The sequence below is a fragment of the Dendronephthya gigantea genome, unplaced genomic scaffold, assembly GCF_004324835.1.
Source record: "Dendronephthya gigantea isolate DGI-Jeju-01 unplaced genomic scaffold, DenGig_1.0 000068F, whole genome shotgun sequence".
Taxonomy (NCBI): Eukaryota; Metazoa; Cnidaria; class Anthozoa; order Malacalcyonacea; family Nephtheidae; genus Dendronephthya; species Dendronephthya gigantea.
Genome location: NW_021163078.1, coordinates 428,579 through 449,434, shown reverse-complemented (window position 1 = coordinate 449,434; position 20,856 = coordinate 428,579). Strand labels below are relative to the sequence as shown.

The 20,856-nt window shown below is 35.6% G+C and overlaps 1 protein-coding gene across 1 annotated transcript in view; it reads right to left on the bottom strand.

Annotated features, from left to right (window-relative positions):
* LOC114531083 (thyroid adenoma-associated protein homolog) overlaps positions 1-20,823 on the bottom strand; it is a 28,661-nt gene extending 7,838 nt beyond the window's left edge. Inside the window, exons 1-31 of the mRNA XM_028552726.1 lie at positions 20,689-20,823; positions 18,415-18,512; positions 17,463-17,593; positions 16,918-17,029; positions 15,853-15,922; positions 15,362-15,394; positions 14,173-14,221; positions 13,184-13,365; positions 12,533-12,624; positions 12,261-12,369; positions 11,750-11,832; positions 11,187-11,269; positions 10,966-11,028; positions 9,652-9,769; positions 9,490-9,559; positions 8,571-8,761; positions 8,136-8,222; positions 7,965-8,033; positions 7,516-7,603; positions 6,636-6,814; positions 6,089-6,244; positions 5,273-5,377; positions 4,732-4,858; positions 4,388-4,536; positions 3,331-3,797; positions 2,877-3,004; positions 2,144-2,322; positions 1,650-1,759; positions 1,331-1,463; positions 1,021-1,081; positions 52-119 (exon numbers count right to left, since the gene is read on the bottom strand). Of these exons, the coding sequence (XP_028408527.1) occupies positions 52-119; positions 1,021-1,081; positions 1,331-1,463; positions 1,650-1,759; positions 2,144-2,322; positions 2,877-3,004; positions 3,331-3,797; positions 4,388-4,536; positions 4,732-4,858; positions 5,273-5,377; positions 6,089-6,244; positions 6,636-6,814; positions 7,516-7,603; positions 7,965-8,033; positions 8,136-8,222; positions 8,571-8,761; positions 9,490-9,559; positions 9,652-9,769; positions 10,966-11,028; positions 11,187-11,269; positions 11,750-11,832; positions 12,261-12,369; positions 12,533-12,624; positions 13,184-13,365; positions 14,173-14,221; positions 15,362-15,394; positions 15,853-15,922; positions 16,918-17,029; positions 17,463-17,593; positions 18,415-18,512; positions 20,689-20,758 (3,660 nt within the window). The 5' untranslated portion in view covers positions 20,759-20,823. The remainder of the gene's footprint in view (positions 1-51; positions 120-1,020; positions 1,082-1,330; positions 1,464-1,649; positions 1,760-2,143; positions 2,323-2,876; positions 3,005-3,330; positions 3,798-4,387; positions 4,537-4,731; positions 4,859-5,272; positions 5,378-6,088; positions 6,245-6,635; positions 6,815-7,515; positions 7,604-7,964; positions 8,034-8,135; positions 8,223-8,570; positions 8,762-9,489; positions 9,560-9,651; positions 9,770-10,965; positions 11,029-11,186; positions 11,270-11,749; positions 11,833-12,260; positions 12,370-12,532; positions 12,625-13,183; positions 13,366-14,172; positions 14,222-15,361; positions 15,395-15,852; positions 15,923-16,917; positions 17,030-17,462; positions 17,594-18,414; positions 18,513-20,688) is intronic.
* Positions 20,824-20,856: the final 33 nt, after the last annotated feature.

Here is a 20,856-nt window from a genome sequence, read left to right as displayed (position 1 = left end):
CATGGGATGACTTGTCCTAATTTTACTGCATGGTGGTATCTAAAAACGAACCTGAGGTAATGTTGTATCATTGTCTGAATCTTCAGTATTGACAGGCTTTGCTGCTGTCATCAAAAGTTCTAGGAGAGAATAAATAAATTCGCTTGAAAACAGATTAGGTAATTTTATAGTTTACTATACGAAGTGTAGTTTAACAATTGAGATATATACTGTCAAGATTAAGATATAGGTAAAGTAAACTATACCAGGCACTTTTTCGGACAAATTTTTATTTCTAAACACTATCTGTAACACATTCTGTCGTAAACGCTTTCGCAAGCTCACTCCCTATAACCCTTGTCCGGCAACCACGTTGACTAATGCACGGCATATGAGGCGGTGCAATGACTCCGTACATTGTTAGGAGACACGCGAGACACGTTTTCTTTGTGTTTTGGGGACAGAGAGTAATCGGTTTAAATAGTATCGTGTCGAGTCGTGTGGATGCGACCACTTTCTTATCTGACTTTGACTGTCAGACCTCAAAGAGTAACTCCCAGCCTTTTTTTTAGCAAAATATTTGTTTAAATATAAAACAAGCCAACTCAGCATATTATATCGCGCACTCCAGATTTGAGCTATAAAACCCCAGACACTATAAAGTTCCGTTTACACAGCGCTATATCCGCCTAAATTTGTTTTTTATAGTTACTTAACTACAAAATTGCTGTTAAACTAACCTTTGGTACAACCTAGTTACGTAGATAAACTTTACACTTCTTAAACGATCCTAGTTTGATTATAATGTCTTTTCTGCATGGTTCTTCGTTTCACACGTTTTTACAACGGTCAATTGGCAATAAGAAATTCCGTGGTTTATTAATTTTAAAATGGTCAAAAATCATTATAGCGCCCAGTAAGAAGGGAAGTGAAAAACATGAAATTATAAAATAAGTTAACAAAAGATAGGTAATTGCCAGTAGTTTAATGCAGCTTCTAATCAACGGTGAATGAATAAATTTTTAATATATTCATAGCTACCTCTCATAACAGATTTAAAACAGTACTTTCCAGTTGTGTTTGGCTCTGTTGTAACAATTGCCTGAAGAGTTTTATTTTATGGTTTTTAATTACACAAAAAAATTTCTAGCAGCAGTTGGGGGCGATCTGGATCATTCGGGCAAAATGTTTAATCGGACAAGCTGCAATATTGTTTTCAACAGTTTTAAAAAATAAACCGCTGCAAGAATAGATGCGGCTAGCACATGCAACATATGTATATGCATTCGAATTTCTAAAAAACCTCGTCAGGTTAGCAATGTAGACAAATTGTATTTGAATGCTGAATTACCTTGAAGAAAAATGGTAATCCAGCGCTTCTTCTTGTGCCACACAACCATGGCGCAGGATTGTCAGAAGAAATGTCAGCAAGAAGTCTTTTAAGGAAGACTTCAGGAAGACGTTGGATCTCTTTTTGTTCACATCTAAACGATTTGATCAACACGATACTCAGTTCATTATAGATAAGGCCATTTTTGAGCAAGCAAGGCAAACCAAAATGGAGTAAACTAGTTTACACTTTCTTTCTAAAACTAGAAGTTAGCTCTGTGAGTAGGCTACGCAATTTAAGTATTTGTATACGGTGACAAACATAAAGATGCATATCATACCTCCATAACATGTGACAAAGTTTCACAAACCCCTCGTGTGCCAGTTCATAAGCTCCCCTATGTTTTGATGTCAGTAATATGTTGGTGAAAAGTTCTCCAATTTCCTCAAACTAGAACATGGAGATAAGTGAGAAAAACAGCAGGCACACACTAAAAACAGGTGTGCAGAATTACATACCAAGGTGTGTTTAACCGCACAACAATTAAAACGTGCGCAATTGCACGCCATGGTGTGTATATAGTTTGCGCAAACCCTTCTACAGGCTTTCAGAAAACACGGCTTCGTGTGTACGGTAACACACCTTCGTTGCACATTACGGTGTGTAAATTAGAACACTTTTTTCTGAAAACACACCTTGGTGGGTTTGACAGCGTACCCTAACCCTCCGAGGAATATGGTTATACAACACACTTCGAAATTATTAACTGCACAATTAAAGTTTTTAAAACAGGCCGCAGGTATATCCTAAAAGTGAGTTGACTTGTTTACCAACCTGAACAAAAGTAAGCAAACCATAGCTTTGATCTTTCTCCTTAACTGTTGCACGTTTTGTTATTTCCCCAAGTAGGAGGGAAACCTCTTTCATTGCCCTCCAGCAGCAAACCAATAGTATTTGAGCCTTTGGTGCGAAACTTTCAGCCACCTCGGGGCTTTCTCCATCCACCATGTGATCTAACGAAGTAAAGACAATTACGCATATACGCCATAAGAAAAAAACAAGAAAGAGAACGGACCAAAACGAAAAATCAAAATAAATCAACTTTTTCAGGGTTTCAGAGAGATTTTCCTACAAAAAAGTACAAAAACAATTTCGGGAGTCACAATCAACGGTAAATTTAAGACCTCGATATAACGAACCTTTCTTTCATCCTTTTCCCTAAATTGGCAATTGCTATAGCCTATATTGACATAGGTCGTTATACCGCTTTGGTTTAAAAGGATAAAAAGCCTAACAAAAATGATTGCGGGCTAACTTAGGTAGACGATTTATAGTCTAATTTGTTTTGAGTTGATTTCGGTTTTGAAGTGCGCTTTCCGCCTGGTGTATTAATCATCCTTGTTTTGAAATGACGCAACCTATTCTAAACTATTTTATGCCTTTTTTAAAAGTCGTTTGCCGGGCTTAAATTTTCATTTTAAAATTAAATGGCATTTTGATGAAGGATTTCCAGGATATTTGTTCTAGTGTATATAAATACGAAATTAATGTATATGCACGTAGTTACCATTGTCACAAAGATTTCCTTCAGGTGAAGAATTCGTTACCACAGGTGAAACGACACTAGTAACATCATAGCATGCTTGTAAAATAGCTGAAACTAAAGCTTGCCACTTCGTGTCCCCAGAGATAACACTAATTGTAAAAATATGGAAAAAATGACTTGTTAAAAGTTCTAAGTTAATTTGGATATATTAATAGAACAAACAGCCCAGACGTCTTTTTCTGCGGGGTTCTGCTACCGTTCCCCACAGTATACACGGCCCGGGCAAATTACCCTCTGCTCCCTACTTTTCCTCTAAAAAGGCTTGAACAAAGCTATATACACACTGTATCATAGCATCCGAACCCATATCGCTGAGAAGAATGACATGAACTGTCCCAACCGCATACAACAAAGCTATACGTAGCATAAAATACAATTTATAATGCAATTATTAAATACGTACAATTTATCTCACCTTAGATCTAGATCACATAAGACTTCCCGTATGCAGTAAAGTAGGCCATGAATAGGAGCTTCAAACGCAGCTCGAAGTAAGCTCTTGCGGGCCACCTCGACCTGATATTTTAAAACCATCACAAACTGAGAAAGAAGTCGGAAAGCCTGGGCATATGGGAGAGTTGTTTCTTCTTTGTTGTCGACTAGGTTAAGTTGATATGCGGAAGGCATCATCGAGGATTCTTCGTCGCTGCTTTTATTAACACCATCAGAGTAAGCACAGCTTCCTTGAGAAATAGCGGGGGTCAATAAAAGTGGATCACTTGTTCTTTGGTATTGTTCTAAATTAAGAGGTAAATCTATTCTGTACGATGACTTCCGGATAAGTATTTTAAACATGAAAGCTGCAGTGCTGACGTTGATTGCTTTAGGGCTGATTGCATACTGCGTTGCTGTTGTCATCCACTTCAGGATATAATCAGTATTCTACAAAAGAAATCGAATTTTTTACCTTTATGCAATTGTGGTGTACATAGTGCAATCCATGCTCGTTTACCAAGCGATAAAATGACAAAAATGCGCAGCATCATTTTCAAATTTCTCTTTTGGCGATAGAAAAAATTAAAAGAGATTCAATCTTTGGCTATGCAGTCGTGCATTGGGTTATGATCAAGCGTTTTCTTCTTTTTTGACAGATTTGATTTGGTAATACTAAGTCATTTTATGATAAACTGAATCAGTCAGTTCGGAACTTTTATTAGCCCTTACGCAATTCCAGTATAGGAGACGCCCACAACAGTTCCACAATGCGTTGCTAACGTTACCACCCTAAGTCAACCTCGGCACTTATGCGGGTTTTCCTTATGCTTCTGTCTTTACTACCAAGCTTCACTTTGGTGATGTGAAGACAATATATCGTCGCTTAGGACATGGTAAAGACAAAATCACAAGGAAAAACCAGACACAAGTGTCAGCGGGAGTCCTAGTATACCACACATTTTGTTTCTATAAATCATTAAGACAATCACTGTGATTATTCAAAAAAGAAAATTCTTCAAAGTAGAATGTGTTTATACCTGGAATGGTTGAATGGAGGTTGGACAGGCAACAAGTAAATCAAATGCCATTTGTTTATTGATATCGTACGAGTCAGTGATGCAAGCCAGTAAAACATGGACAGTTTGTGAGTTGAATATTCTATAACCATCGAAAATAGCGAACTTATCTAAAATTAAATTAAAATGAATTGGATATGATCTTACATAAAGAGAATTTCATATGTGCAAATATTCAAAAAACATTATATTAGATACTATAGCAAAGTTTATAAGTGATACGAACAAGCAATTAAATTTCTTTGGTGTTTCATTATTAATTTAATAAAATCCAGAATAAAGACTGAATTATTTCCACTGCTCACCTTCTTCATTATTAGGAAAAATTTGTATGAACAATTGAAGATTTTGCAGAGCTGTGGTTCTTCTAGCAAATGAGGCTCCGGGAAATAATGATTGAAATTGAAGCTTTGCGAACCATTCGAGAAATTCCTAGAAATACGAAATAACTGGCTACATGCGGATTATAAATTTCCAGACAATACTTTCCCGAACATTTGTATTGCTATTATAATGGCAAGGTGCAAGTTACTCTTTAATTTACAATTGTAAAAAAAAGTTACCACCAAAGTTTGGAGCGTAATGACCGAATTGACTTATATAAGGAAAAAGTGACTTTGTTGGCACACTCATCATATGAAGAAAATAAGAAGAAAAATGTAAGAAATTATGCTAAACAGGTTAGGTTGTGCTGTCCGTTTGCGGCCTTATCTTTTGTTGGTGGTCATACTTTTGGGGAAAAGATTCGCATCTCGATGGTTTGGAAAGGGATGTTACCCCTTCTATTCTCTACAGCAACGTGAAATTTTCAAGTACATACTGGAGTCTTGATTAAGCTGTACTCACAATGTAAAGTTTAACTTGCGTAGTCAAAATGTCCGATTTAACAGGATTTGCTTCAAATAACTTTCTGTTCCATGATCGACCGCCATCTCTCACACGAATGAACAACTGAAGTAATGTATAATAACAATTAATACGTTGTATTAGGACGTCATTGGTTAATATGCATTGCATTGAGGTTATAGTGTTATCACTGATATTCAAGTCTTCGAATAGAAATACTGAACATTTTTGCCAATTGCTATCGCAATCTGAAACCTAGCTTTTTTATAAGCTCTGACACAGAACGCTGTGCTCGTTGAGATTTGATTGAAACGTTTAAAATCATAATGGAATATCGAATTGTGAAGATGGTTTTTTCCGTTTCTCGAGATCAGGAAGAAATCTTTTACATACGTAAGTTACAAGCTTGGTAACAGTGTGCATTTTTCAAGCAGAGGGTGATTAATACTGGAATATGTTCCATGTGAAGTGCAGTAAAGGAAGCAACTTTGGTGAACGACTTTAAGGTAAAATTAGAACATCTAATCTAGGAACACCTAATCTACATAGGAAATGACAGCATTAATGGGAACTGGGATTTATCTAACAAACTTTTTAATAGTTTAATAAATATGTAATATTTAATACTGAATTGTCTTTTGGAAAAACATAGAGATGTCGATAGAGGCATAATTATTAAAATTAAAAATTAAAATTATTGGTCAGGGAAAAATGAAATTGTATCAGAGGTATCAGTGATACAACTATAGCAAAATGCCAGGTTCATAAAGACATAAAAAAGGGAGTTTGTTCTTGTACGACCAGATTCACACAAACCTTTTTTGTCATTGCAATGACACGTTGGCGAAACGACGGGGACTGACTGTTCATATTGACGGGATAGAATTTTCTTAACAGCTCAAGATCTTGAGCAGTAAGAGGTTCTGTGGTCCGGACGCTGTCACATATCAAACCTAATATGTCCGAGCGGATCTAATAATAATAAAACAAGAAACATTGCAAAAATTATTTTATAATTGAATGAAAATGAAAGAAAAAAATCATTTTCAACAATGTATTTAAAATCACTGGTTGCTTGGAAGTTGGGACATTTGATCTGTCTTTGGTGATATTGCCTTTCGGGTTTCCTTTAAAGGGGGGATACTAGTGTATCGAATCTCTGGCAATCAGGGTACAAACCCAGACCACAACGGAAAAATAATATTGCCTGGACATTGTTGTCTTATCTTAGAAGAGGTCCACCTCAAGAATACCGCGGATATTTGCACAAAGACGAACGGTACAAAATAACAATGGTAATAGAAAAATATGCGGAAAATTGAAGGCTTCAGAATTTCCTAAACTAAAATAACATAATAATCACCTCATCATCCAAATGACATAAACCTCTTTCTAAAACAGCCAAAGAGACAGATCCTAGCCAGAGATCACTAGATGTGCTTTCGTCTTCGGAAAGTATATCAGCTTTTGGTAGCAAGCCAAGATGTCTGGCAGTCTTGAGACTTGTCGCAAGACAGCGAACGTTGTCCAAAATGAACTCATCTATAAATATCAAAATAGTAAACGTCGTGCTTGTCAGAGAGAAGTCAAAGTCTAACGAAAATCGGTAGTATTATCAATACTCAGTTGGACTGGCGGGGCAATATATAGACGGGATGGCGGCTTAAAGCGTTATTCTCATTGGTCACAGACAAGCGGCGATGGTTACTGTTGGTGATCACGGGAGAATAAAGACTAAAGTCCTTTGTTATTTTGAATAAATCTTCCTCGTCACCTGCGAACAAAAATACATCGTCGCCTTGCCCGATTTTAGGGACTTCCTGCCAGCGGCGCCTGCCAGGGACCGCCGCCACTAGCCTTGCAGGCTAGTGACTTTAATAAGAACGAGGTCTGAGAATGACCGAGCATACCATAAACATTGGTCTCCACTTAAATTACCCTCCGGATCAGGCAAGCTAGAAAAATTTCTGTTATCAGATTGGCTATCGTCCGATCAGGTCTGCCGGATAATTTTCCACTTGGGAAACAAGATAGTTCCTCTCGTATTCAAACCATTTAGTTCTCGTTAAACACACTAGAGAAACTTTCCTGCCCGATCTAGACGATAATTTCAAATTATCCTTCAATGAAAATCGTAAGAAGAAAGGCGCCTGCATTTATTGGTGATTCGAAAGCAAGTTTAAGCAGTTCTGCGGCATTCTATCATCATCGAGTGTAAAATTATTTGCTCATAGAATACAAACCTTCAGAAGACGGTTCTGACGCGTGCAGCCTTTTTATGATGTGACCCAAACATTCCGGACAACATTTTAACAACGATGGAACATAATACTAGGAATAAAATATTCAGGGGTGGATCCAGCACTGGTACACAAATTTGCATTACAAAACAAAGTGGTTATTTTTAGCAGTTTTCTCGTGTCATGCAAATTAGTGCACTAGTGCTGGATCCACCCCTGGTAATGTTATAGAAAATTACATAAAGAAAATTTAAGTGAAACAGATCTATTTTTTTCGTTTCACTTTTAAGGACAAAATTATGCCAGGTGTTGAGTGTTGAGACTTTTCACAAAAATGGGGTCTTACCGTCACGGTGAGATTTCCGTTTGATTTCTGGAAAAGCGGGTTCACGAATGGAAGTGCTCTCAGGACCTATTTATGTGCATGCAGACAATTTTGTGACATAGTTTACCTCGGCAATGTGCTTTCTCACATGCTTTTCACTTGATGACAAACTACGCAGAGCAGGAACCACCCACAACTGGAATAGATACGCAAATATTTTAAATTGGATTAATTTTCTTTACGAGATTTAATCAAATAACAAACGGCTCGTTACATCAGAAAATCCAGACTTTGTTACCTCAAACCAATCAGTTAAATAGTCTGGAGATGTTTTTGATATTTGTTGAAGGTGACTGATGAACATCCTCTCAGCAAACTCCATTGCCTATGAAATAATTAACAAAACCTGATTATCAAATGAGCTAACTAACTTAACGCCCTGTTACACGATGCAATTTTTCATGCAACTTGCAATATATTCTACTTTTCAGAGATAAATTTTGCAACTGCGAAACGTCTGAGTATACTCCACTTCACGGACGTTTCTTACACTTATATTATTTTTTGAAGACTCTTTACTAATTTACATTTTTTAAAAGTAGAATTGAATTGCAGGTTGCAACAAAAATTAGACAGTGTAACAGCTAGAACGCTTAAAATGTACAAACAGATGGAAACATTTTATGACATAATACGATTGCTATTGTAGTTCGTGCAAATTTTCACTCCTTACATGGGGTACTACGGTCTGATCACTCATCACTGTCATGACATCTTTAGGGATACTTGGGTGAATTTCCAACATAGCTTGAGCACCAACCACATCAAGTAGACAACACAGAGGACCATACTTTCCGCGTACGAACATGTTTACTTCACATAATTTCTTCGACAAGTCTGCTATGAATGGATCGCACGCCGGTTCTAAAACACAATAACAATTTATAAGTGTCTTTGCCGAATTCACAAGTGGTTACAATCTTGAAAAACAATAATTGCCCATTTATAGCGCGCTGAGAATCAAAAGTGAATGTTCTCGAAGAACAACCGTAATATATAAAATTAGATGTTTGGAGTGGTAGCATTGCTATCGGTCTATTTGAAATCAATAACTGCTCCAAATGTCATTTCACAAACAAAGCTGCTTCCGTTTGAACTCAGCGAAGAAATCTCACAGGGAATAGATTGGAGTGATCTTACACAAAATACTTGGATCAGGCCATCAAAACACGGAAATCATCAAGTATTGTTTTATAAAATATCAACAACAAGGTAGTGTTTCAAAGTTTGATTTCCATACGCGAATGCATGGATGGCCTGATCCAAACACGGGCTTCGATCAATCAGAACACACGTTATATATACATGTTATTTTATAAATATTCTTGCCATATTCCTCGGCAAGTTATTCCACATGTATAGTATCTTTGCCCATGCAAGAGTTTGAAGAGAAGTAGAAATATCACCAATGATGAAATTATAAACGTTGAACGGCCGTAAAAATAAAACACGCATATTTCTACGGCAACTCAACGAAATGCAACCATTTTATTTATACCTCATGACGAATAAGTGCAAAATCAACAATGAAAATTATATCAAGTATTTCAGATTGGCCAAAAAACGATGCATAAATATTAACATGAGCTTACCATTCCCAGCACCATTAATGTGTATATTAATGGCATTATCGAATATTTCTCGTGTGTGGTACCGCATCGCCTTAAAATGGAAGTACGAATTTGCGCATGGTTCGTGGAAGAAAACGTCAGTTGTAACGCAATATTGATTTCTTTATATCCGGGTAATCGTACCTCCAGTGGATGATCCCAAAAGTTCCATACTAAATTTAGCAATTTCTGGATGATGTCAGAGTTTTCACGCATGCGGCGTTTAAAGCAGTCTTCCACAGTGGAATCTGAGACGCATTTCCTATCAAGAAAAACTGGATCAGATGAACAATGCCTCAACCAAGACCGTAGACTCTTTTGCTCGGGTCAATGCTTCATATACATACATAAGTGGTTCAGCAACTACACATTTATATCCGTTCATATGACATTTGTCATTTGCAAACATATACTATAAAGGCTAATTTCCACTCCGGAAAACGAGCAGCGGATCGGATCGATTTTTTTCCGAGCTGGTCCGATCCATGAGGTGATTTCGGATGGGATCAAAAAAAGTTAAAACTATTTGAACCTTTTTTTTCCGGTCTCGGACGCTTTCGGATCAATATGAGCCAAAAATTTCAACAGACGGCGCACGCGCGGATTATCTTTCGTTCCGATCCGATCCGATCCGCTGCTCGTTTTCCGGAGTGGAAATTAGCCTTAAGGGCTAGCTTTTACTTAGTCATTGTCGTGAACAAGTCGTTTTACCGATGTAAAATGGTCCAAATGTAAATTTTTCAAACCATGCATGCAGACAACACACTGGACCATCTTGACATGCTCACGACAATTTACGACTAAGTGAAAATCAGCCAATAGAAAAAGAGCCGACTTAAAAGATCATAGGCGAGAAATCATTATAATGTGAATTTCAGCCAGGTTTTAGAGCTGAACTTGATAATTCAGTGACCGTCAGTGGCTAACACAAAAACCATGACCAGACAATTTAAAAAAGTAAAGTAAAAAACAAATTCCGAATAAACAAGACATCTTGAGACTGTAAAATTGTCAAAATATGAATCAAACAAGACACATGCAGGTTGAGACTGTAAAGTGACTTTTTCATTCTGTCTGAAGACGACTTTAAAATAAAGTCGAAAATTCACAGTCTCAACCTGTGTCTTGCTTGATATTTTGACTGTCAAAAGTGACACACTTTTTTGTTTTTAGTCACCCAAGTGATATACATTATTACATTACTTTGCATTTAAAATCATCTGTGAGACTTTAATTAAAAGCTATTAAGTCTCGTACTAAGTAATAGACCATTTTCACAATGACCTAAAACGTGGAAAATCTGATCAAATCGTTATAGTTCTGTGGAGCCAATCAAATTAGTGTGACATTTACATTCTGTTTTTGACGTCATTATGATAAACTATTGACTATTGCTTGATTTTGAACTTGCACAAAACTCTAAAAATTACAAACAGCGAGAGCTGAGAGCAGTTGTACCTGACTTCCATAGTCCAGTAGGCTAATGTTCGTAGAGCTACGACCGTACTCGAGTCTTTCAGCCTATAACAAAGTATAAAAATATTTTCTATATAAATTAAACGACTAATCTTAGATAACAGGTTTCTAAACAAAAGGACTTTTCTCAAATTTAAAACAATTGGTTCAAAAAGAAGATGTCTCATAGACAATATAATTACGGCTTGATTATCATTACTCGCCTTAGACATAACGATGTTATTTCTGGAAATAATACATCAAGTAAAAGATTTCCCGCCATTTCTGCAGCCGCACAGTGAATAAACTATGTAAAATATATCAATTTTAGCTAGTATAACGAAGTAAGTTTACTTTGTTGCTTTACTTATACGTAAGTTTAAATTCAGTATCTACTTGTGGTAGCAATTAAGGTATTTTTTATATCGCAGTTTTTACGAAATACAACTTTTGGCAGAGTTGCAAAAAGAGTTCAACCTTCCTTCGGCAGGATTTCAAGTTTTGAAAACCTTCCTCAAAATGACGTTACGTTACTGTCAAGTGGCAATGCATATAGAAATATTTGGTTTTTTGGTACATGCATGTGATGAATTAGAGTGTTCGACTTCGAACCTTCCTCACAAATCTCATTCAAAGCAAACCTTCCTCCGGGTGGTACCCGCGTACCCGCAGCTTTTTTGCAACTCTGACTTTTGGTAAATATATTTACTTTTAGCGACGAGTTACTCAAGCTGAAAGATGAGAAAACTATATAGAAAAGGAATTTTTAACTTGTCAAAAGAGATACCTTCTGTTGTGTCACCAGGGAGTCCCTCGTCAACATAGTAATTACACCATGACAGATGCTTAGATAGGAGAAACCACTCATATCTAATGGCAAAAAACAAGGCGGTTAAATTAAAACGCCCTTTCACCTTGAGATAATTTGTAATTTTAATACTGCACCGAATAAACGCAAAAACGTATTAAGATTCCGTTGACAGTTTGTCACATTGCAAATACAAGCGACTTAACTGTGGCATTATTTTTTTTTAAACAAGACTAATAAACGCTGGAGAGAATAAATCTAAACGCAGACGTTTTAGCAGCGGTTACTTAGAAGGTTTTCCACTTGTATTAAACTCGTGTGTATCGTGTGCACGCATATATACTATACTCGCGTCTGACTCGTGGAACTATGTTCAACTTTTAGTACATGATCTTTCACACGGTCTCACGTTCTATTCTATATGAGCAACCATTTATATACAGATATAGCCAAAGACAAAAATAAATCATTCTAATAACTATTTACGTACCGGTGATATCTTGTGGTTCAAAACCGTTGAGTATCAAATTATTTGAGAGAGTTTTATCAGCAGAAAGTTTCTCAATCGTCATGTAAGACGGAAAAAACAGACACACGATCTAAAGGAAAAATTCATATTCGTAAATCAAAATTTCCAAAAGTAGTCAGGCAATCCAATTCTACCCCATGAAGCCTGTTCCAAAGGTGTATTTTTTTAGAAAACTTATCAAGAATCTATAATGACCTCGTATAGTTTTTTGTTAAAACGATGTATATACTCACACATTGAACAACCAAATCTTGAGTTGTGCTCGTTCTTACGACCAACGGGAATGCCATACCAGCAGCACTACGACAGTCAGGAAAGAAAACATCTGTTTTAATGAATATAAAAAAGATCACAGTGTACTGAATTTATATCTCGCGTCGCCAGTATAGCTACTGCTATATATTGTACAAAACATATTAGTCAAAATCAAATATATATCAATCTGCGCTATAAGGTATAGAGGGATGTATAGACACTGACAATCCGCTGAATTGCACGAAAGTTGAATATCCATAATAATAAAATGGGGGGATAAATATGATATGGAGAATTACTATATCACATGATATGGAGAATTATCAACTGAAGCCTCTTGCAATTAGCAGTTAGCCTCGGCCTTGGTTCATAAAGATAAACTTCGTTTTGCTAATACTTCATATCTTGTTTAACAACATAACTCATTCAACACTTTGCTAAAAAAATATGTAGAGCTCAAAAGACTTGACATAACAAAAGTGCAAGTTTTTGTACGGTGGAAATCTGTCTGTAGGATGAAAATTGTTGTGAACTTCCAAAATCATGAATAAATATGTGGCGAAGACGGAAAATGCTCCTCGTCAATAATAGATCATCTGGCTACATTATCAATCAAATGCCAATCTTACCATTTTTGAGGACACCAAAAATTACTTTGGCAAATCGTTGAAGAAATGAGTTCAATGCGTCATCTTTCCTTAACAATTCGGCTAAAAAATCTTTACATTTTTGAAGAACGTTGATCGTGGCTTTAATTGTAACAAGACAATCCAACATGGCGGCAGTTTGCAACGTGGGGGTTCCAACGAGACTTGAAAAAACACAAACATCATTAGGCATAAGTAAATTAGCTTGTAGGTACACCACGTATGTATTAACGGACCGAAAGCTTTGCAGAATTAAATACTTAAGTGGTATACCTAAAAACTAATTCACTTATTAATGTCACCATGTAAACACACAAGAATATTATCATTAGGCATGTTGAACAAGAATACACACTCCACTCTCCAGTGCAACTTTTTAACTGCATGATCCGCAAATCCGAAATTAAACAGGCGAGGTTCCGAATACACTGTATTTTATGAACTTGAAATATGCTGATCAGATTGATCTTTGTCAAGGACGAATTTCGGTAACTTAATTCACGTTGACCGATTGACCATAACGAAAAGATAGAGGATGAACATTTTTATTTTGAAAACAAAATTAATTCACGTTTACCGATTGACCATAACGAAAAAGATAGTGAAATGTGGATGGTCGATGGGCCACAAAACATAATGCTGTCTGAGTTCTCGGTGAATAAGTTTTTTATTATATACCACTTGTCAAAGAAAAACCAAACTACAAGGTAAACAACGAAATATCTATTCATAAAAGACATAATTTGAAATGGATAAACAGTCCAAAGGTCGCACGTCCAGGTGCGCAGCACGTGATGAAGGTTAAAATTTCGTCACTCTCGCGTGATTCGCTCTCGATCAATGAAATGCTACGAACACCAAACTTTGACAAGTGGTATATAATAATATAGTACATTACTCGCCCATTTTGCGATGACAATATCCGCCATTTTAGGTTAGCTACCTTTAATTTTCTTAAACTTGTGACTAACCTTTCTGTGACAACTTGACACTCCAGTGCCACAACCAGAAAGCTCAGTACTAAGAAAAATAATAAAATTATATATGACAAACAGCAACAAAATTTATGATTGCGACAATATATCTTATTTAACAGAAGAGGAAAAAATAGGTCACAAACTTAGGGCGATAAATACTTGGTGACTTTGACGCTTGAATGGCGTATAATTGTGGCTATTTTTTATTTTTCAACGACGGAAACAACTATATTCAATTGTGACAAGAAATTTGCCTTTCTCACGATGACGTTTTTGGGGTATTTTCAATTTTATCAAACGGGTTTAAAAAAATTATAGCAACATAAAAACTAGTTTTGTTAGAATCAAGAGAACATTCTGAGAATAAATTCAGCCTAAAATTAAAGACAGTCGCCGTGAAGAGGTCTTAGTTCACGGTTTTGACAAAAAAGTACCCCAAAAATGGCGGCATATTCGTCACCGCGAGAAAGGCTAATTAACTTGGATTAAAGGCAAAGGAATGCAAAGTGTAATAGACTGACTGGTCCGGGATCGTATGATGATACCGACCCCTTATGCCATTGGAGTCGCATACTGCACCGGTCACTTTTATATTCGACTCCACAAAACATTGGTTTTATTGGAAATAAAATAATATATACATATTGATTAAAAGTACAAAACAATGGAACCCCGTAAAGAGTAAACGTAATTGAAAAATATAATTTTCGACGTTTCGACTAAAGTGTATAGCCATCATCAGAAAATCGATCTTCTTTTTTTTATTAAGCTATGGTCATCATCTTTTCCTGATCTATAGTTTGATCGAAACGTCGAAAATTATATTTTTGAAAATGTTTACTCTTTACGGAGTTTTTATTGTTTTATATTTTATTAAAATACTCAGTGGTACGTTCCCATAATTTTTAATTGATTTTTTTTTTTTTTTAAATTAAAGTAATTCCGAAAAATGAAAGCATATAATACAAATTTTATTCTGTATATTTCGAATCAAGATCGATTCATCTTCAGCAGAATGGTTTACAAGATTTGCTTAAACCATTCTGCTGAAGCTGAATCGATCTTGATTCGAAATATAAAGAATAAAATTTGTATTATGCTTTCATTTTTCGGAATTACTTTAATTCTATATATGTGCTAAAACTATCAACTGCATGGTAAAGGATTTATTTTTTAAGCTCACCCTCTTTGACGCTCAGTGACACACATCTTTCTCCTACATAAATATAAAAATTACCACATTTTACTATCAAAACTCCTATAATATTGAATTTTTGCACTTTTTCATATAACCCTCATGCATGAGAGTGGTTGATGAGTACGATGAGATACGACTGAGTCTGTGATCGTCACAAATCCAGAATGTACAGAAACCAGGAAGTCATTTCAATGCGCCTATTCAACTTCGATTGAAACTGCTCGCTTAATGCTTCAAAAATAATATATACCCCGTACTTTTAATTCAATTTTTGTTGTTTTTTTATTTCCTCAAGCCCTAGAGGTCGTGGTTCTTATCTGTCGAACGCATGCTATATCACAACGGATTTTCTATTGTTTCAAAACCTCGTTATTTGATAATTTTTTCTTTTTGCCAAATATCATTCATTGTTTTAATTATTATTATTTATGACTATGCATGCATTTATTACCAATCTTGTATGAACCTCCAGTTACCTAATGGAAAATTTTCCAGCAAGGAGCAAATAGTATCTACATGTTTCCTGAGATTTACATTTTCAACAACCTACACAGATACAAACAAGAGTGGACATTTAGTTTTTGCCAGATTCCCTCGCAGAATGACATCGTAGTCACTTGTTTGTTATAGTTTAAAGGCGGTTTTCCACCAAGCGAGATTTTTCGATCGAACGAAATTTTTCGCTCGACTTTTTTTTCAGTTGTGACAGGTGAAGGGAATCCGCTACGGTCGAATTCTCACAATTGAAAAGAATATCAGACGAAAAATTCCGTTCGGTCGAAAAATTCAGCCTAGTTGAAAACCGGCATAAGGTGAAAAAAATCGGTATACAAAAATTCTAAAGAAAATAGTTATCTAATTTAAGCTATTAGGTTAATGTAATACGTTATCTGGAAAGAATACAGGCTCAATAAACAAGATGGAAGATAAGGTATATACGTTACGAGCAAAAGCTCTCATGATCACAACTGATTTTCTTCGTCACATGCAGACTGCATGATCAAACGAGGTAATTTAGGGCGCTTTTCTTTACGGCGGCTTACCACTAGGTGGAATTTTTCCATCGAACGAAATCAGTTTTCGCTCGATTTTCTTTTCAATTGTGAGAATTCGACCGTAGCGGATTCCGTTGAAAAGAAAATCGAAAAATTTCGCCTAGTGGAAAACCGCTTTTAAGCGGCCAATATTGTTTGACCAATCATATTTTGACTTGTAAATAACGATATACTTGAATGCAGAGTTCTTGAAACACTAAAAATACCAGTAATCTGTCTGTACCGAAATACAACAGACCGGTCTGGCCGTTTCTACCCTATAAAGGAAAGCACCCTTATATTGCCCTGGGCCCCAAATTTCTGAAAGAGGCCCAGTTGAGATAAAGTTCAAAATATATCAAATTGAAATTCAAACAAAATTGCGCGTCAGAGCCAAATAAGTTACCATTCTAATTGAATTATTAGTCACGATAATTAATGTCTAAGCAAATCAGTTTAGTTGAAATTTATTTTAAGTAGAGTGATATCTGTCTGTCCGTTTCATACCTTTTCAGCTCTATCAGAAATACTTCTCTGACGGTTAAACGTCTCTAACATAATCTGGTTAAGCTGTTCCAAGGCCTCTTCCTGTGCACGGTCAGGTAAACTTTGAAAAAAACTATAAACAATAAATTTGAAATATTTCAAACTTCTCAACGAATGTTAAACGCTAATTGATTTACAGAAATCAAACTTCATCAATTCATTTGTTTCAAATTTTTGTAAAAAACCAAAAGGCATAGTCGTATTTGTTTTTGTATTACGTGCGAAAAACTGATAAAACTAGAAAATGTTGAAAAATATATGTGTTGAAAAATATACGTACAATATCTGCCAAATATTGGTTGGAGTTTGAACTACATAGTTTTGCAACATTCCGGACCAAACTTTGCAAATCCTTTGAACTTTCGATGTTATTTGAAAGTGTTATAATTCAGTTTCTTATTTACATAGTTCCGTTAAAAAAATATATATGGTGTGTTATAAAATCAGTTTATTGACGTTCCAAACAATAATACGTCATACACTAAAAAAGCACTGGAAAGCATTACCTTGCTATAGTTCTTCTGCAGGGGTTTTTTGCATCACATTGCATAAACATATGGCATAACACTTTAATAAATAGTCCTGATAATGCAGGCTTTATGGAGTTTGGTAACAGTTTCTTCCATTCAACAATAGCCTTCAAAAACAAAGATATCAATTGGGATTTCAAAGCAACTAGGCCAAAAACATACAATTTGTAGCGAAATAATTCGTAGCGTAGAACGTTATACTAGGTTTGTATCTACATATTTCTAATTTTCTAGTGTATTCAAGACATGCACAATCGCGCGAAAAATTAACACTGGAAAATGCTGTTCTCCAAGGTGCTCGAGCACAACTTTTTTACAGACAAACGAGAAAATGGAATACGATAGGCATTCAAGACGAGAATAAAAAACCTATTTGTTATTCGCTATAATGCATTTTATTCAAACCTAAATAGACTTTTAGTGATTATGCCACAGATTATGCAAGGTGAATTCGAAAAGATAGCGTCTTGACCTGTGATTATATTTCAATGTGTATATTGAAAATTGAGGCACCGAGATTTTCTTCCTAATTAAATTTTCAAGTTTCCCAAAATACAATATCCAACAGCAGGAAAGACAGTTATCTTTGGACGAAGAACGCTAGTGTGGGTACAGATCGCGAGTGGTGCATTTGGCTAAGTTACAACCACTGCTTAAGACGCACCAAATGACAGTCATTTGCTCTGGGTAATGTCTTAATATATACGGGTACCCGTGGACTATTACTGTCCCTATTACTAGCCACCTTAATTAGCAGCGGAGATGAGGCATATAACAATCCATATTAAAGTACAACACTGCACAGGTACTGTCCTAGCTAGTTTGCCATTCCCCTATGCCACCTAGAGTGATTTGTATCAATTCAATTCTTGCCATGGTAGGCAAGGAAACAAGGTTCAAGTATGTAATTGACATCTGTAAAAAGTACCTTTTTCATACTAGCCACTTGCTTATTTACATCTTTGAAATCCGTGATCATTGACAGTAACTTTGCAATGGATGCACATTCTGAGTTTTCTGGAACATCTATAAACGTACAATTGCACACTATGAGGGTATAGTTATATTCAGCAATTTCGGTTTGCATGTAACTTATGACTGGTCCGAACGTAATTCATCAGCGATTTCCATTAATTTCTTTGCAAATACCGACAAGAAAAAAATCCGTTTCTTGGTAAAAACCGAACGAGTTGTTGTATATTCATAAAAGAATTGAATCATTAATTTCTTCCAATAGAGCATTTTAATAAAGTGAAGAATTACTTGAAAATAGTTTTTCAAGTGTCTCATAGAGCTATAACCAGAAGTTCCTTCTGGAAGCTTTTCAAAGTAATAATGGTAAAAATAACATTTCTGGTTTCCCAGTACCGACTTGACATGTTACATATACATACAGATACAGTCATACAGATATAGCAGCCATATAAAGCTTATGTGGACCTGCTGAACATATTAAATAACATACAACAACATCTATATGCATTCACAATGAATTATATAATAAGTATATTGGTCTCTCTTAATTTCTTTAAACTCAGGCATGGACCTAGAAGCTTAATTGGGGGGGGGGGTGCATATTAATATGTGTTCAAGTTTAAAAAAGGGGAAAAACAATCGCTATCAAAAGAAATCAATCAAGCATAAGACGAATATAATATGAATATGCACCCCCCCCCGCAATTAAGCTTCTAGATCTGTCCCTGTTTAAAATGATAGCCTCAATTAATCTTCATATCATTCATCAAACTTATGATTCTTATGATTTTGAGCCTGCGTTTAGATATTTTTATGAGGGCTCCGATTAAATTTCCTTGCATGCCTCTATATATGTATACCTAAAACTATTTCTTCCGATTTCCATTCTAAATCTTTCCACACTAAATTGCATACTGGTATTGTTCCTTGTTATTCATCTACAGCTTGTCTTTTTCTTAATAAACACTGATCATTGATATATTCCTTGTGCAATAATGTCAATAGTCTCTTGTCATATAAATATATGAAATTGGTGGTTTGCATGTTTTAAACTTTCTTCATTTACTGCCTCTCTTGGAGGATTATATACCAGTGGGCAGGCATGGGTTAATAATGATTTCTATTTTTCAGAACATTATAATTATGATGTGGAACAATTGAACCACACCAACGTAGTCCGTACACTATGCTTGGGATTATAGTTTTAAAGTAAACCTTCCTAATACTTTTTTAGGATTTAGTTTCTTCAACCTTTTAAGTGCTCCTATTTGTTTGAAGAATGATTTACATTCTTGTATAATTTGAGTGTTCCAATGTACTTATTAATTTTCAATCTTAACTCCAAGATCGCCAGCCTCTATTACATATATTGCCTATCTGTGCGGGATATTAAAGAGCCAGTAGATTAAATATCCCCACAAATGGTTATACATTTTCTGTTCAAAACAAGTTCTGAACAAGTGCTGTTCAAATCACCAAGGATCAAGAATTGAATTGGTTAATTTATGAGGCTGTAGGATTCATACAGCTATGCGGAGTTAAATCTAGTTAGACCTAGTAGATGGCTATATAATCAAGTAGTACTATAATTCAAAGTATTTACTTGGGGTACGTATCATAATTAGAGCAAGTTGAAAATGCCTGCCAAGTGAATTAATGCCTGGTGAAGAGTCTTTTTAAAGTTTAAATCCCCAACATGGTGGAAATGCATGATACCAACACCTACATATAGAATCCCAGGGCATATGACAAAATAAGATGTCTAAGGAAATGAACAAAAACCATCAGCTACAAGTATGTATACCATACTATACCAGCATCTATGGCACATGTGGTCAAAGAAATTGTCATTGTACTACAAACTGACTAGATAGCAGCTGAACTTAACTAAATGACCATTAGGGACAATTAGTATTAGGGTTAGGATAAGTGTTAGGATTAGGGTTATAAAATTGCATGGGGTTAGGGTAAGGATTGCAGTTAGGTTTTATAGGTTATATGGACAGACAATATAACTGGCTGCTTGGTGTAGTCATCTTGTGTCCATAATATGAGGGTTTTGACTGCATCATTTACAATGAACCAAAGATCCATAACATGTGCATATGCATAGCACATGTGTATACAATGCAAGACTGCATTGTAAATATTTATGCTGCACGCAGCTAAGGCCTAAGTGTACAATGAAGTCACTGATCCTAGCCAATAACATCATATTTTGCCCTACCTTTTAGTGGTTCCAATAAACCTTCAGGAATCTCCAACTTTTGTTCAAGCCTTTCTTTTGGCTTTTTCATGGTTGAATTATTTTGGTGAACCAACTCTATATTTCTAAGGAGATTATTTTGGCATAATTTTTTCTAATTTATTTCTATCATTACTGGTCTGCGCACTG